This window comes from Cotesia glomerata, linkage group LG3, assembly GCF_020080835.1.
Source record: "Cotesia glomerata isolate CgM1 linkage group LG3, MPM_Cglom_v2.3, whole genome shotgun sequence".
NCBI classification, from domain to species: Eukaryota; Metazoa; Arthropoda; class Insecta; order Hymenoptera; family Braconidae; genus Cotesia; species Cotesia glomerata.
The window spans coordinates 17063527-17076348 of NC_058160.1; the positions used below are offsets into that span (position 1 = coordinate 17063527).

The window sequence follows — 12822 nt, forward strand, 5'->3', positions numbered from 1 at the left end:
GCTAGACATTAGAAATGCCTTTAACAGCGCAAATTGGAGAGATATTTTGGACGCCCTGGAGCACAGATTTGACGTGGAGCCGGAGAATCTGGCACTAGTCGACAACTACCTTGACGAGAGAAAGCTGATAGCAGAAACCACAGAAGGTCCACAAGAATACGCCATAACGGCTGGCGTGCCGCAAGGCTCAATAATGGGGCCCGATCTATGGAACGCGGACTACGACAAGCTTCTGGAAATCCCGTTGCCAAAGCAAGTGGAGCTAACGGGCTTTGCAGACGACGTCGCGGCCACGATAATAGTAGACAGCGTAGAGGAGGTCGAACTACTCGTTCGGGAAACCATTGATGCTGTCGAGACTTGGCTCGATAAACACCACCTGAAACTCGCAAAACACAAAACCGAGATGGTCGTTCTGACTCGCCAAAAATGGTTCCCAAAACCATTTGCTGTGGACATGGGAGGAATAACGCTAACGTCAACAAGGGCCCTGCGCTATCTGGGGGTAATGATAGACGAGAAACTATCTTTCCGTGAACACCTCGATAGTGCATGCCAGAAAGCCAGCAAGACGGTGTCGAGCCTAACAAGAATTATGACGAATACTATGGGACCAAGAACCAAAAAGAGGAGAGTCCTTCTGGAAGCAGTCCATTCGGTACTGCTTTATGGAGCGGAAATATGGGCAGATATATTAAAGCAGAAAACCTATCGGCGGAAAATGGCAGCAGTGCAGCGGCGAGGCGCTCTCAGAGTTGCCTGCGCCTACCGCACGGTTTCCGAAGCGGCTGTATTGGTCATTGCGGGAGCTGTGCCCATCGACCTATTAGCGTTCGAGAGAGCAAGACTCTACGACGCTAAAATCGGTGGCAAAAACATGAAGGAGGCAAGAACGAGGATAAAAACGGAAACGCAGCAAGAGTGGCAGGACCGATGGACGTCGGGAGAGACAAGCAGATGGACAGCGCGACTGATCCCAAACATCAACGTCTGGCTTTCTCGGAAGCACGGGGACACGGACTTCTTTCTGACCCAGCTACTGACGGGACATGGGCAGTTCAATGCCTATCTATTCAAGATGGGTTTGCACAGCACACCAACGTGCAAATACTGTCCAGACAAAATTGACAACCACGAGCACACGTTTTTCGAGTGTAATCGATGGAAGGACGATAGAATCTGCACCGAAGAAACAATGGGCACCGCGCTCTCCCCTGAGAGCTTGGTAACCTGCATGATCAAAAAAGAAGAAAACTGGACAGCTGTAGTAGCCTACGCGCAGCGTCTCTTGAAAGAAAAAATCGCAGAAAGGGATTAGAAACCAGTAATAACAAGAAGTAGGTGTCGTGAGGCACAACATGGACTGGATTGAAGTAATGCTAACGCGGTCCTGACCCAGTCTTCCCTGTAACATCTATAGGGAAACGAGAGAGGAGGATGTTTAGTCGGTATTGTTGCAAAATAATATTGTCTTCTGAGTCCGACATACCCAGGCACCAACACCTAGTCCTGGCATACGTAAACGTATTTTACCTCCTCTATAAAAAAAAAAAAAAAAAAAAAAAAAAAAACACACACACACTTCGTGTCGGGCTAGCTGGGTCCCGCATGCTGGGCGCCTCCCCAGGTGGCGGATAGGGCAATTTCCGGCATATCTGCACGTCAGATGCGTCAGGTACCGAGGAAATAGAATACTCGGGGTGGATCAAAACCTAGCAAAAGATGATATGAAAATGCCAGATCAATTTCAAACATCGTCTACGGTGCAGAGGGGGCATACCTTAGTGCCGGCGAGGGAAGGCGTGCAAACGGGTCTGAACTCGTCGTTATCAAGCGACCGTTTGAACAGCGGAGTAGACCCCATGGCTCTGCTGTCTAGCAATGCTAGCAAGGTTACAGGGAGTATGAAATCAGCCCAGATGGCAAAGAACGGACAGCTGAGCAACATTCCTCCAAAAAGTGGACCTTTTGTTCCTGTCACTAATCAAACCTACCCTAGGAAGAATTAACTCTGTACAGCAAGGAAAGGACAATAACAAGAAAAGGCAGCTGTCCACGCCCAGCTCTCCTTCAATAATCGAGAAGCCACTACAGAAAAAGACAGCCCGGGAGGACGTCTGGACTACAGTGGACCGAAATAGGGAGAAGAAGAAAAAAGAGTATGAAACAGCGGCTCCCCCTAATAAAGCTCAAAACCAGCCAAGTAAGGGTGCCTCTAAAAAACCGAGGAGAAAGAAGACAAGAACTAAGGCTGTTCTTGTCCAACCAGTAGACGGCCAAACTTATGCCGATATCCTAAAGGAAATCAAGGCCAAGGTAAGCCCTGTCGAGATGGGCGTAGACATAAAGTCTATTAAAAAGACGAAACACGGAGGCGTTCTCCTTGAAATGGCTCGAAAGACCGAAGACAGCAAGGCTTTCACCGATGCAGTAAGGTCAGCCACTGCAAACATCAGCACGGTCAAGATGCTAACACCAACAACAACGATCGAGATCCTCGACTTGGACGAAATCTCTACCGAGAACGAAGTCCGTGAAGCACTCAAACGTGAATTTACTGACAGCCTGGAGGTCAAACGGGTAAATTTGTCAAAACCCACATCACGAGGAAATCGGGCAGCCTTCTGCGAAGTAGACGTGGCCATTGCGATTAAGGCCCTTGACAAGGCCCATATAATGATCGGTTGGGTGAACTGTCGTATACACCCAGTTGCAAAAGTAACCCGCTGTTTTAAATTTCTTAGTTTTGGACGGCAAACGCGCCAGTGTGCGGGACCAAACAGAAGCAGGTGCTGCTACAAATGTGGCGGAGAGAACCACAAGGCCGTAAACTGCACGGAAAAGCCAAAATGCTTCCTTTGTGCTCCAGACAAAGATGCTCAGGATGGTCTATGCCATATTTCTGGCACTGGAGCTTGCAGGGCATTCCGCGCAACACTTGCAGAAACCAAGAGAGGGCAGAAATGACACGCATACTACAACGCAACCTAAATAGGTGCGCCTTGGCGCAAAACCTGCTGCGCCAGCGTGTTAACAATATCTAAACATCGAAGATAAAACATGTTTCGCAGACGAAACTGGCACGGCAGCAATTTGGATTGTGAACACAAAGAACGTTACCGTCAATAACAGCGGAAGTGGAGCAGGTTTTGTCTGGATTCAAACCCCCACAACCTACTTCATGAGCGTCTATCTCTCACCTAACGAAGATATTAGTGTGTTCCGACAGAAACTGGCAAATATAGAAGATGTGGAATGCCAGAAGGCTTGGTCCAGAGGTATTGCGAGCTTCACTTGCACGAAGCTGGTCTATCCTTCAGAACAACCCGACTCCGGATACCTGCAGTGAGACGGAAAAGGCAGTGCTAAATATGATGAAGGAGATTGCTGCTGCATGTGACGCCTCTATGCCGCGGCTGAAAAATAGGAGTTTCCACAGGCCGGCGTAGTGGTGGTCAACAGACATAGCAAAACTTCGCAAAAGATGTCATAAGCTACGTCGCCGCGCAACGAGAGCCGCGAAACGCTCCCCAAGCAAGGACTTGTATTCAAAAGAGTACAAACAGGCCAAAAAAACGCTAAACCGAGCCATTAAACGAAGAAAAGGGATATTGTGGAAACAGATCTGTAATGGTCTCGAAAAGGACATCTGGGGCAAAAGCCTACCAAATTGTCACCAAACGACTTGGAAAGGCTTCACCAGAAGCGCCGAAGTCTCCTGCCTTAATGAACAGCATTATAGCGGAGCTTTTCCCCAAATATCCGCCGCGGGAGAAGAAACACTACGCTAAAAACAGCGAAGGAACACCCTTCACAACTAAGGAACTACAAGACGCGGCCAAGTCACTCAAAACAGGAAAGGCACCTGGACCTGATGGCATCCCAGCAGCGGTGATCAAGATTGTAGCCCTGGAACACCCAGACATACTCCTGAACACCTACAACGCATGCTTGCCAACTGGCACGTTCCCTGCGGTCTGGAAGCAACAGAGATTGGTTCTCTTAGACAAAGGAAAGGGAACCCCCGTAACACCTTCGTCGTTTAGACCACTCTGTATGCTAGACATTGCTGGAACACTGCTCAAGAAGCTCATACAAAGGAGACTTCGTAACGACATCGACCGTGCTGGAGGTTTCGCCACCAACCAGCATGGCTTCCGGAAAGGTCGTTCGACAGTCGGAGTGATCGAGAAAGTTATAAAGACAGCAACACAAGCATGGTCTGGTAGCCTCAAAGCTGGTAACGTATGTCTCCTCCTCACGCTAGATGTCAAAAACGCATTTAACAGCGCAAATTGGAGAGACATTTCAGATGCTCTGTCGCACAAGTTTGACGCGGAGCCAGAGAATCTAGCGGAAATTACGCAAGGCCCACAAGAATACGCCATAACGGTTGGCGTACCGCAAGGCTCAATAATGGGGCCCGATCTATGGGATGCGGATTACGACGAGCTTCTTGAAATCTCGTTACCAAAGCAAGTAGAGCTAACGGGCTTTGCAGACAACGTTGCGGCCTCGATACTAGTAGACAGCGTAGAAGAGGCCGAATTACTGATCCGGGAAACCATTGACGCCGTCGAGACCTGGTTTAATAAACACCACTTGAAACTTGCCAAGCATAAAACCGAGATGGTTGTTCTGACACGTCAAAAATGGTTTCCAAAACCATTCGCTGTGGACATGGAAGGAACAACACTGACGTCAACAAGGGCCCTGTGCTATCTAGGGGTAATGATAGACGAGAAACTATCTTTCCGCGAACACCTTGACAGTGCATGCAAGAAAGCCAACAAGACGGTGTCTAGCCTGAAGGCAAGAATCATGACCAACACTATGGGATCAAGAACCAAAAAGAGAAGAGTTCTTCTAGAAGTAGTCCACTTGGTACTGCTTTATGGAGCAGAAATATGGGCAGGCATATTGAAACAGAAGACCTACCGACGAAAAATAGCGGCAGTGCAGCGGCGAGGCGCTCTCAGGGTCGCCTGTGCCTATCGAACGGTTTCCGAGGCGGCTATATTGGTCATTGCGAGAGCCGCACCCATCGACCTACTCGCGTTTGAGAAAGCGAAACTCTATGACGCTAAAAACAGTGACGAAAACAAGAAGGACACAAGAACGAGGATAAAGGCGGAAACGCAACAAAAGTGGCAGAACCGATGGACATCGGGAGGGACGGGCAGATGGACGGCACGCCTAATCCCAAACATCAACGTCTGGCTTTCTCGGGAATACGAAGAAACCGACTTTTTCTTGACCCAGCTATTGACGGGACATGGGCAGTTCAATGCCTATCTTTTTAAGATGGGACTGCACAGCACACCAACGTGCAAATACTGTTCAGAAAAAATTGACAACGTCGAGCACACGTTCTTTGAGTGTGATCGGTGGAAGGACTACAAAAGCAGTACTGATTAAACTATTGGCACCACGCTCTCCTCTGAGAGCTTAGTAACCTGCATGATCAAAAAAGAAGATAACTGGTCAGCAGTCGCAGCCTATGCGCAGGGTCTTTTAAAGGAAAATATCGCAGAAAGAGGCTAGTAACTAGGAGCAACCGTCGTGAGACGCAACACGGACTGGATTGAAGTAATGCTGACGCGGTACCGATCTAGTCTTCCCCGTAACATCTATGAGGAAAGAGAGAGGAGGATGTTTAGTCGGTATTATATAAAAACACACACACACACACACACACACACACACATACACACATACATACAGACATACAGACATAGTGACAACCTCGCGGGGATAGTCAGGGAATCTTCCTGTGACCTCTAAACGTCGATATCTGATGAAAACTCGATTTTTGCAAAACGGGGTGAAAACAATAACTTCCCGATTTTTGAAAATCTTCGATTTTCTTAGCGGGAAGTTAAAAATTAGAAAAACGGTAGACCCTGAAGGCCATCCCTGCAACTTCCCGCTAATTTCATACTTAGGTTCTTTAAATTGCACCAATGATGTTTTTGAGCTCTCCGAGCTCAAAAATACAATTTATGTGTTATTTTGGGCTCTCCGTACTTAAAGAGATAGCTTTTCTATGGTTTTGAGCTCTTAGAGCTCAAAAGTCTGATAGAAGTTTCATAGAACAATGTTTTTTGAATTTTAAAACCGCAATAACTTTTGAACGAATTAACCGATTTTCACGCGGTTGACGGCATTTGACACAGTTTTTTCAGCCTCAAGTTTAAATTGATAGAACTAGGAAATTCGGAGTAATTCTGAAAAAACACTTTATTCGGTTCTCTTTCAACAACGATATCTCTTGAACGAATTGACCGATTTTGACCGGCTTGAGGGCGATCGACATAATTTTTTTATGTTAATAGCCGATTAATTTTTGAAATTGATCAGTAAAGCCGTTTAAAAGTTATTCCAAAAAATGTCGTAGTTATGTTAAAATTCATCAGTTTCCAAATATTTCGTCGAGGATATCTCTCGAACCAATCAATCGATTTCTACGTTCTTGGCAGCGATCGACGTGGTTTTTTAAGGTTACGGGCGGATTAGTTTTTGGAGTTGATCGATGAAGCCGTTTAAAAGTTATTCCAAAATAACCACTTTCAAAAAAAATTTTTTTCTTAGTTTTTTTGAGATTTTTCAAAATTTCTCAAAATCTATCGGTCCAAATTGGTTCAAATTCCTAGGAAATTTAAGTTTGAGGGAACCCTTTAGAACGCCGTTTGGTAGGTTCCGATCGGTTTAGTCGTTCAAAAGTTATAAGCGAGTCACATACTTACTCACACACACACTCACACACACACACCCACACCCACACACATACCCACACCCACAGACGTACAGACGTACGGACATACAGATGTACGGACATACAGACGAACGGACATACAGACGTACGGACATCATCGTAAAAATAGTCCGGAAAGCCTCTTAAGGCTTCAAAACGTCGAGATCTGTTGAAACCTCGATTTTTGCAAAACGGGGTAAAACCAATAACTTCCCGATTTTTAAAAAATCATTGATTTTCTTAGCGGGAAGCTAAAAATACATGAGAGTGGGAAGTTAGTCAATAGTCGAAATTCGCAAAAAATGGTACATGATTTCTTATTGGTCGAAATTAAGGCGCTCGCGTAGCACGCTATTCAAATTTCTAGTATCACAAATTATGAGTATAAAATTCCTAGTTTCTATTGGACTCGATTATTAGACCTCTTAAATGTCAGTATTGAAGGCATCCGCTCTACAATCGAAAAGATTGAGAAAACTTTACTCTTTCTATCTTATTAACATTTCGTTATTTTCGTTATAGGAACCGTGCATCTAGACTGTCACGCTTACTGGTGATAAAAATGTACAAAATTCGGGCAAAAATTTTAAACCTTTAAACCTCAACATGTGATTTAATGTTGATTTATTTTTATTTAAATAATTTTATAAATTTTTCAAAATTTTTTCAACTACTCAGTCATGTTATATCCCACCATATATAAATACATCAAGTCGAAAATGTCGAATTGACCAACTTGTGAAATTTTGTTATTTTTTGCTCAGTACCAGTGGTACTATTTGACTTAATAATGCTGAATTTCTTCCATTATACTTAACATACACGGCCTTAAATTTTTTTTTACCCTTCTGAATTGTTCTTGCTTTAAATATGACCGATTACTACTGATCAAAAAGCAAATTTTTTAATATTTTTTGAATTATTCCATTGCTTGGTTTGATATTTTTGCCTATTTTATTCATAAATCCAAGAACAGGGCGCGCCAGTTTCGGCAAAAGTGTTGCTTCTATATTTTCCGCACGGTCCCTATTAGTCTGCCGTTATATTTAAGTCAAGAAAAGGCAAAAATAAGTCAAGCAGACGATTAGATTTCTCGATTCAGTAGCGAGTTGTTTGTTTAAGTCAAAAAAAGTCAAGTTTAAGGCAAAAAAAATCAATAAAAGTCAAGATCTGAGGTTTTGACAACTTCAAGAAAATTAAGTCAAAATTAAAAATTTTTTTTCGACCCCGGTGACGGCATGAAATGCGGTTTTTTAAGTACAATAGTTGTCTATAAGGTCTTGAGTCGATTGGTAGAAAAATTTATAAGATATCTGAAAAAACTGAAAAAGAGTTAGGTTTTTATTTTTTATTTTTGAATATCTTAGGAATGGCTCGATCAATTTCTTTCAAAATCTAATCAGATTGAAGTCTCAATTAACCCTTTCAAATGTCATATCGCTCATCACAATCGGTCGATTCGTTCTCAAGAAATCGTACGACAGAATTTTATTTATTTATTTACATACATACATCTACTCACAGACACACATACATACTCGCGTGCGTGCCTTTCTAAGCGTCTTCCAAAAGAGACTGAAATTCAAAAAGGATCGTCTTCAAAAGTGGTCGATTTGGCCAGAAATGCGCTATAAGTTTTACTATGTATTTTCTGCTACCGAGGAATAAAACAAAAAATTTCGTATGCATTTTAATTAATTGTTGAATATTACACGGTGAATAATTTCTTCCTTATTTAAACTGATCAAAACCAATAAGAAGTTAATAAACATTCATCTAACTAATAATATTTTTCTATTTAAATATTTCAGTACCGTGTAGTTGTTTCTATTGTTGGCCTTTTTACTGTTAGAGCCACTGTTGAATTTTTTAGGTGTTTGATTATGTGAGTAATTCTTCGGTAATCAGACAAACACAATATTTGACCATTGATTGCTAAAAGTTGATCTCCAGGTATTAGGCTTCTAGTTCTGTACGCCAAAGATGCACGTTTAACTTCAGAAATAATTAAATCTTCGTTTATTATGATTCCTAATTCCAATTGACCACCTACAGGCCGAATTAGTCGGACTGTAAAAATACCAGACCTCATAACAGCTGGACCACCAACTTTATATTCGATCACAAGTTCCACCTAATATTCAAAATTAAATTAAGGATCAAGATTATTATTTTTTTTTAATTCTCTTGACGAGAATGAGTGGTATTAAAAATGGCAACGTCTTTAAAATTGTCATGTCAGAATGAGAAACAAAATTATTGTGTGCAATCTTATAATTGTATTTTAACTTTAACCCTAACCAAGCGTAATTTAGAAAAGATTGATGCAAAGTTACATTCAATCATGCATGACCGTGTATGATGATGAGAAAAAGATTATGTGATAATTTACATAACTGTGTATTACTTTGCTCTTTGAGCTCAAAAAACATGGCTATACAGCTATTTTTGAGCTCTCCAAGTTCTAAGACAAAAATATTATAGCTTTTGAGCTCTAAGGGCTCAAAAGCGAAATTTGTATTTAGTCAAACACTTTTATTAAAATATTTAAACTGCTGTAGCGGTTTTGACGACCTGGTAAAAATTTCGATGAAGGAATATACTCCGTGTCTGCGGAGTATATTCCTTCATAGAGCTTACTCAGGATACCGACGGAGATTAGGCGGTGTTTTAGTGGAGAAAATGCGAATTATATTGTGTGCAGTGCGACACAAGATTCTGTCAGTGTATTATCAGGATATCCGTGGAATATTGCCAATGTTCTCACTTAGTATTCCGTGATTTCTTTTTTAACTTCCCGCTAAGAAAATTGAAAATTTTCAAAAATAGGGAAGTTATTGGTTTCACCCTGTTTTTCGAAAATCGAGTTTTCATCAGATTTCGACGTTTTGAGGCCCTAGAAAGCTTTCCTGACTATTCCCGCAGTGATGCTTAGAAGCACTGTTTCGTATATTTAGATTGAAGGATTGATGCTTATGAACCCATACAGGAAGCCCCAGAGTTGAACGACGGGGCTATGCCTGGGAAATTATTGGGAAGCCCATCTTGGTAAATCTGTATTGCCCCATGCCCGGGCCATGACTGGGCAATCAGCCTTGGCCATTCCAATGATTACCCAGGCTTAGGCCAAGACTGAATAACCTAGCCTTGGCTAAGCCTAGAGTCACCCTAACTTGGGCCAAGTTTGTGTGACCTAACCTCAGCCGTTGGATGGTAACCCTAACATGGGCCAATACTTAATGACCTAGCCTTGGCCGTTGAATGGGAACCCTAACATGGGCCAAGACTGAATGACCTAGCCTTGGCCGTTGAATGGTAACCCTAACATGGGCCTAGACTGAATAACCCAGTTTTGGCCAAACCTAGAGTCACCTTAGCTTGGGTTTTGAAGTCTCTATATTCACGTGACATCGTGACATGGCAACCTAGATTGGCCAGGACTGGGCAATCTAGTCTTGGCCAACCCAATGATTACCCGAGCTTGGACTAGAACTGGGTCCCTTAGCCATGTCCATTCAATAGCGACCCAGACTTGGGCCAGGACTGAACAACCTAGCTTCGGCCGTCTCAATGATTACCCGAGCGTTAGCCAAGACTGGGAAGCCTAGTCTTGGCCGTTGAATGGCAACCCAGACTTGAGCCAGAATTGGGCAACCTAATCTTGGCCATTCATTAGGAAGTCCAAACTTAATTAATCATTAAGTAATAGAATTTTGAACCGTAAATATATTTATTGTTTGACGAATATTTGTTAGTAAATGCTAAAATTGAAAATTTATCATTTAACAAAAACAATGACATATCGTCAAGATTGATTGATAGTCGTGAAAAAAATTAAAATATAATAATTAACAGTTGAATTTTTAATATTGATAATTTTAAACATTAAAATTCACAATAACATATTAAAAATATACAGAACGACGTACAAAGTAATATGAGAACTTGACTTTTGCATTTTTTTTAATTAATAAACATTTGTAAAAAATAGTTCATTTTCATCAAAACAAAATATTAAATAACATAAATTATATAAATAATAAACCATCACACTTCGTCACCATATAGATTTACCCATGCAGAAAACCCCCAGAGTTGACAAAGGGGTACGGCTTGGGCCAGTACTGGGAAACCTAGCTTCAGCGTAGCTGCATTGGCCCATTCGTGGGCCAGGCTTTTTAACCCAGCCTCGGCCATGCCAATGATTACCCAACCTTGGGCCAAGACTGGCTAACCTAGCCTTGGCCATTCATTGACGACCCAAGCGTGGGCTAAGACTGGCTAACCTAGCCTTGGCGATTCATTGGCGACCCAAGCTTGGGCCAAGACTGGGCAACCAAGCCTTGGTCGGCCCAATTATTACCCGAGCCTGGGCCAGAACTGGGTCTCCCAGTCACGGCTACAATGATTATTCAAGGGTTAGCCAAGATTGGGAAACCTACACTGAAAAAAAAATAAACTTGATTCGAGAAAAATTCTTGAACCAAGAAAATAACTTTGAAGAGTTTAATTGTCTTTAATCAAAACGAAAATTTCTTTAATTAAATAAAATTTACTTAAACAAAGAAAAATTTCTTAGTTTAAGAATTTTTCTACTCAAATCAAGAAGATGAAATTCTTAAAAATTATTTACTTGATTTAAGTAAATTTTTTTTTCTTTGTAGCCATGGCCGTTGAATGGCAACTCAGACTTGAGCCAAAATTGGGTAACCTAGCCTTAGCCATTCAATGGGAAATTCAAACTTAATAAATCATTAAGTAATAGAATTTTAAACAGTAAATATTTATTGTTTAACGAATATTTGCTAACAAATTCTAAAATTTAAAATTTATTATTTAACCAAGACAATTGCATATCGTCAAAATTGATATAGTCTTAAAAAAATTAAAATATCATAATATACAGTTGAATTTTTGATATTGATAATTTTAAACATGAAAATTTATCATAAGTTATTAAAAATATACAGAACGATGGACAAAGTTTAAAGTAATATAAAAACTTGACTCCTGCATTTTTTTAACTAATAAACATTTGTAAAAAATAGTTAATTTTTATCGAAACACAATATTAAATAACATAAATTATATAAATAATAAACCGTCACACTTCGTCACCATATAGATTTAGCTTATCAGAATAATGAGATGTGCATCAACTTATCGGTCGTACGGTGTAGGGGTTAGTTATCGGTCTGGCAAGCGCGCGGCTCGGGTTCAAATCTCGGTTAGAACGGATACGATTTTCACTTTATTTTTATAATTAGCAACAGTTAGGTTTAAATTTACTTTACTTACAAAATAAAATAAAAAAATATCACCCCAATAATTCTTTTTTTATCATTTTTTATCAAGTGGCATAGGCCAGACTTGAAAATTAACTATGGCTCAGTCCTGATAACCAGGAGACCTGGGCCAAGCTAGGCTCCGTGGTACTTTCCTCCATGGGTAGTAGGGTGTCCGTTATTTCCCAAGTTGACTTTTTTTTCGCGATCGCCCCCTGGATTTTTAGTTCTTGACCTAAAAAAAAATATCTTACACAAATAAGCTCTTAATTACCAAATTGAACCGTGCCGAAGTCGAGTTACATTTCCCATTTAAATAACATGGGAATTTGGAACTTTTTGCAATTATTTTTTTTCTTCAAAAAAAATGTCACCACGATTATGATCAGTGCATATTCTGATGAAAAATTGAATGCTCTACAAAAAAGTTCTCTTATAATTTTTCGATAAAATCATTCCTTTAGAAGTTATTTGTGGTTAAAGTTGTGTTTATAGTTATTATCATAGTTTTGCAGTCTTGCTGTAAAGTTTTTTGTGTTATAATCATTTATTTTATCTATAAATGTTCCAAAAATTTTATCAAAATGATTAATAGTTACAGTAACGTTAACAATACGACGTATTGAATACATTTTTAATAATATTGCCGCTTATTTGTATTTTTTCTGTCTCTATTCACATTTATTTGTTAAGCAATTTTTAGTCGCATTATGATAAGTATTCATGAATTTGTTTGTTTTTGTTTTCATGAATAATTTGCACTAAATATTGTTTTTGTTCTTT

General features: G+C 40.7%; 1 protein-coding gene across 2 annotated transcripts in view; it reads right to left on the minus strand.

The window, feature by feature from the left end:
* Positions 1-12822, minus strand: part of LOC123260421 (glutamate receptor-interacting protein 2) — a 106070-nt gene that overhangs the window by 62294 nt on the left and 30954 nt on the right. For both annotated transcript variants that reach the window (XM_044721514.1, XM_044721512.1), the window contains exon 3: positions 8569-8888. In XM_044721514.1, the coding sequence (XP_044577449.1) occupies positions 8569-8888 (320 nt within the window). The remainder of the gene's footprint in view (positions 1-8568; positions 8889-12822) is intronic.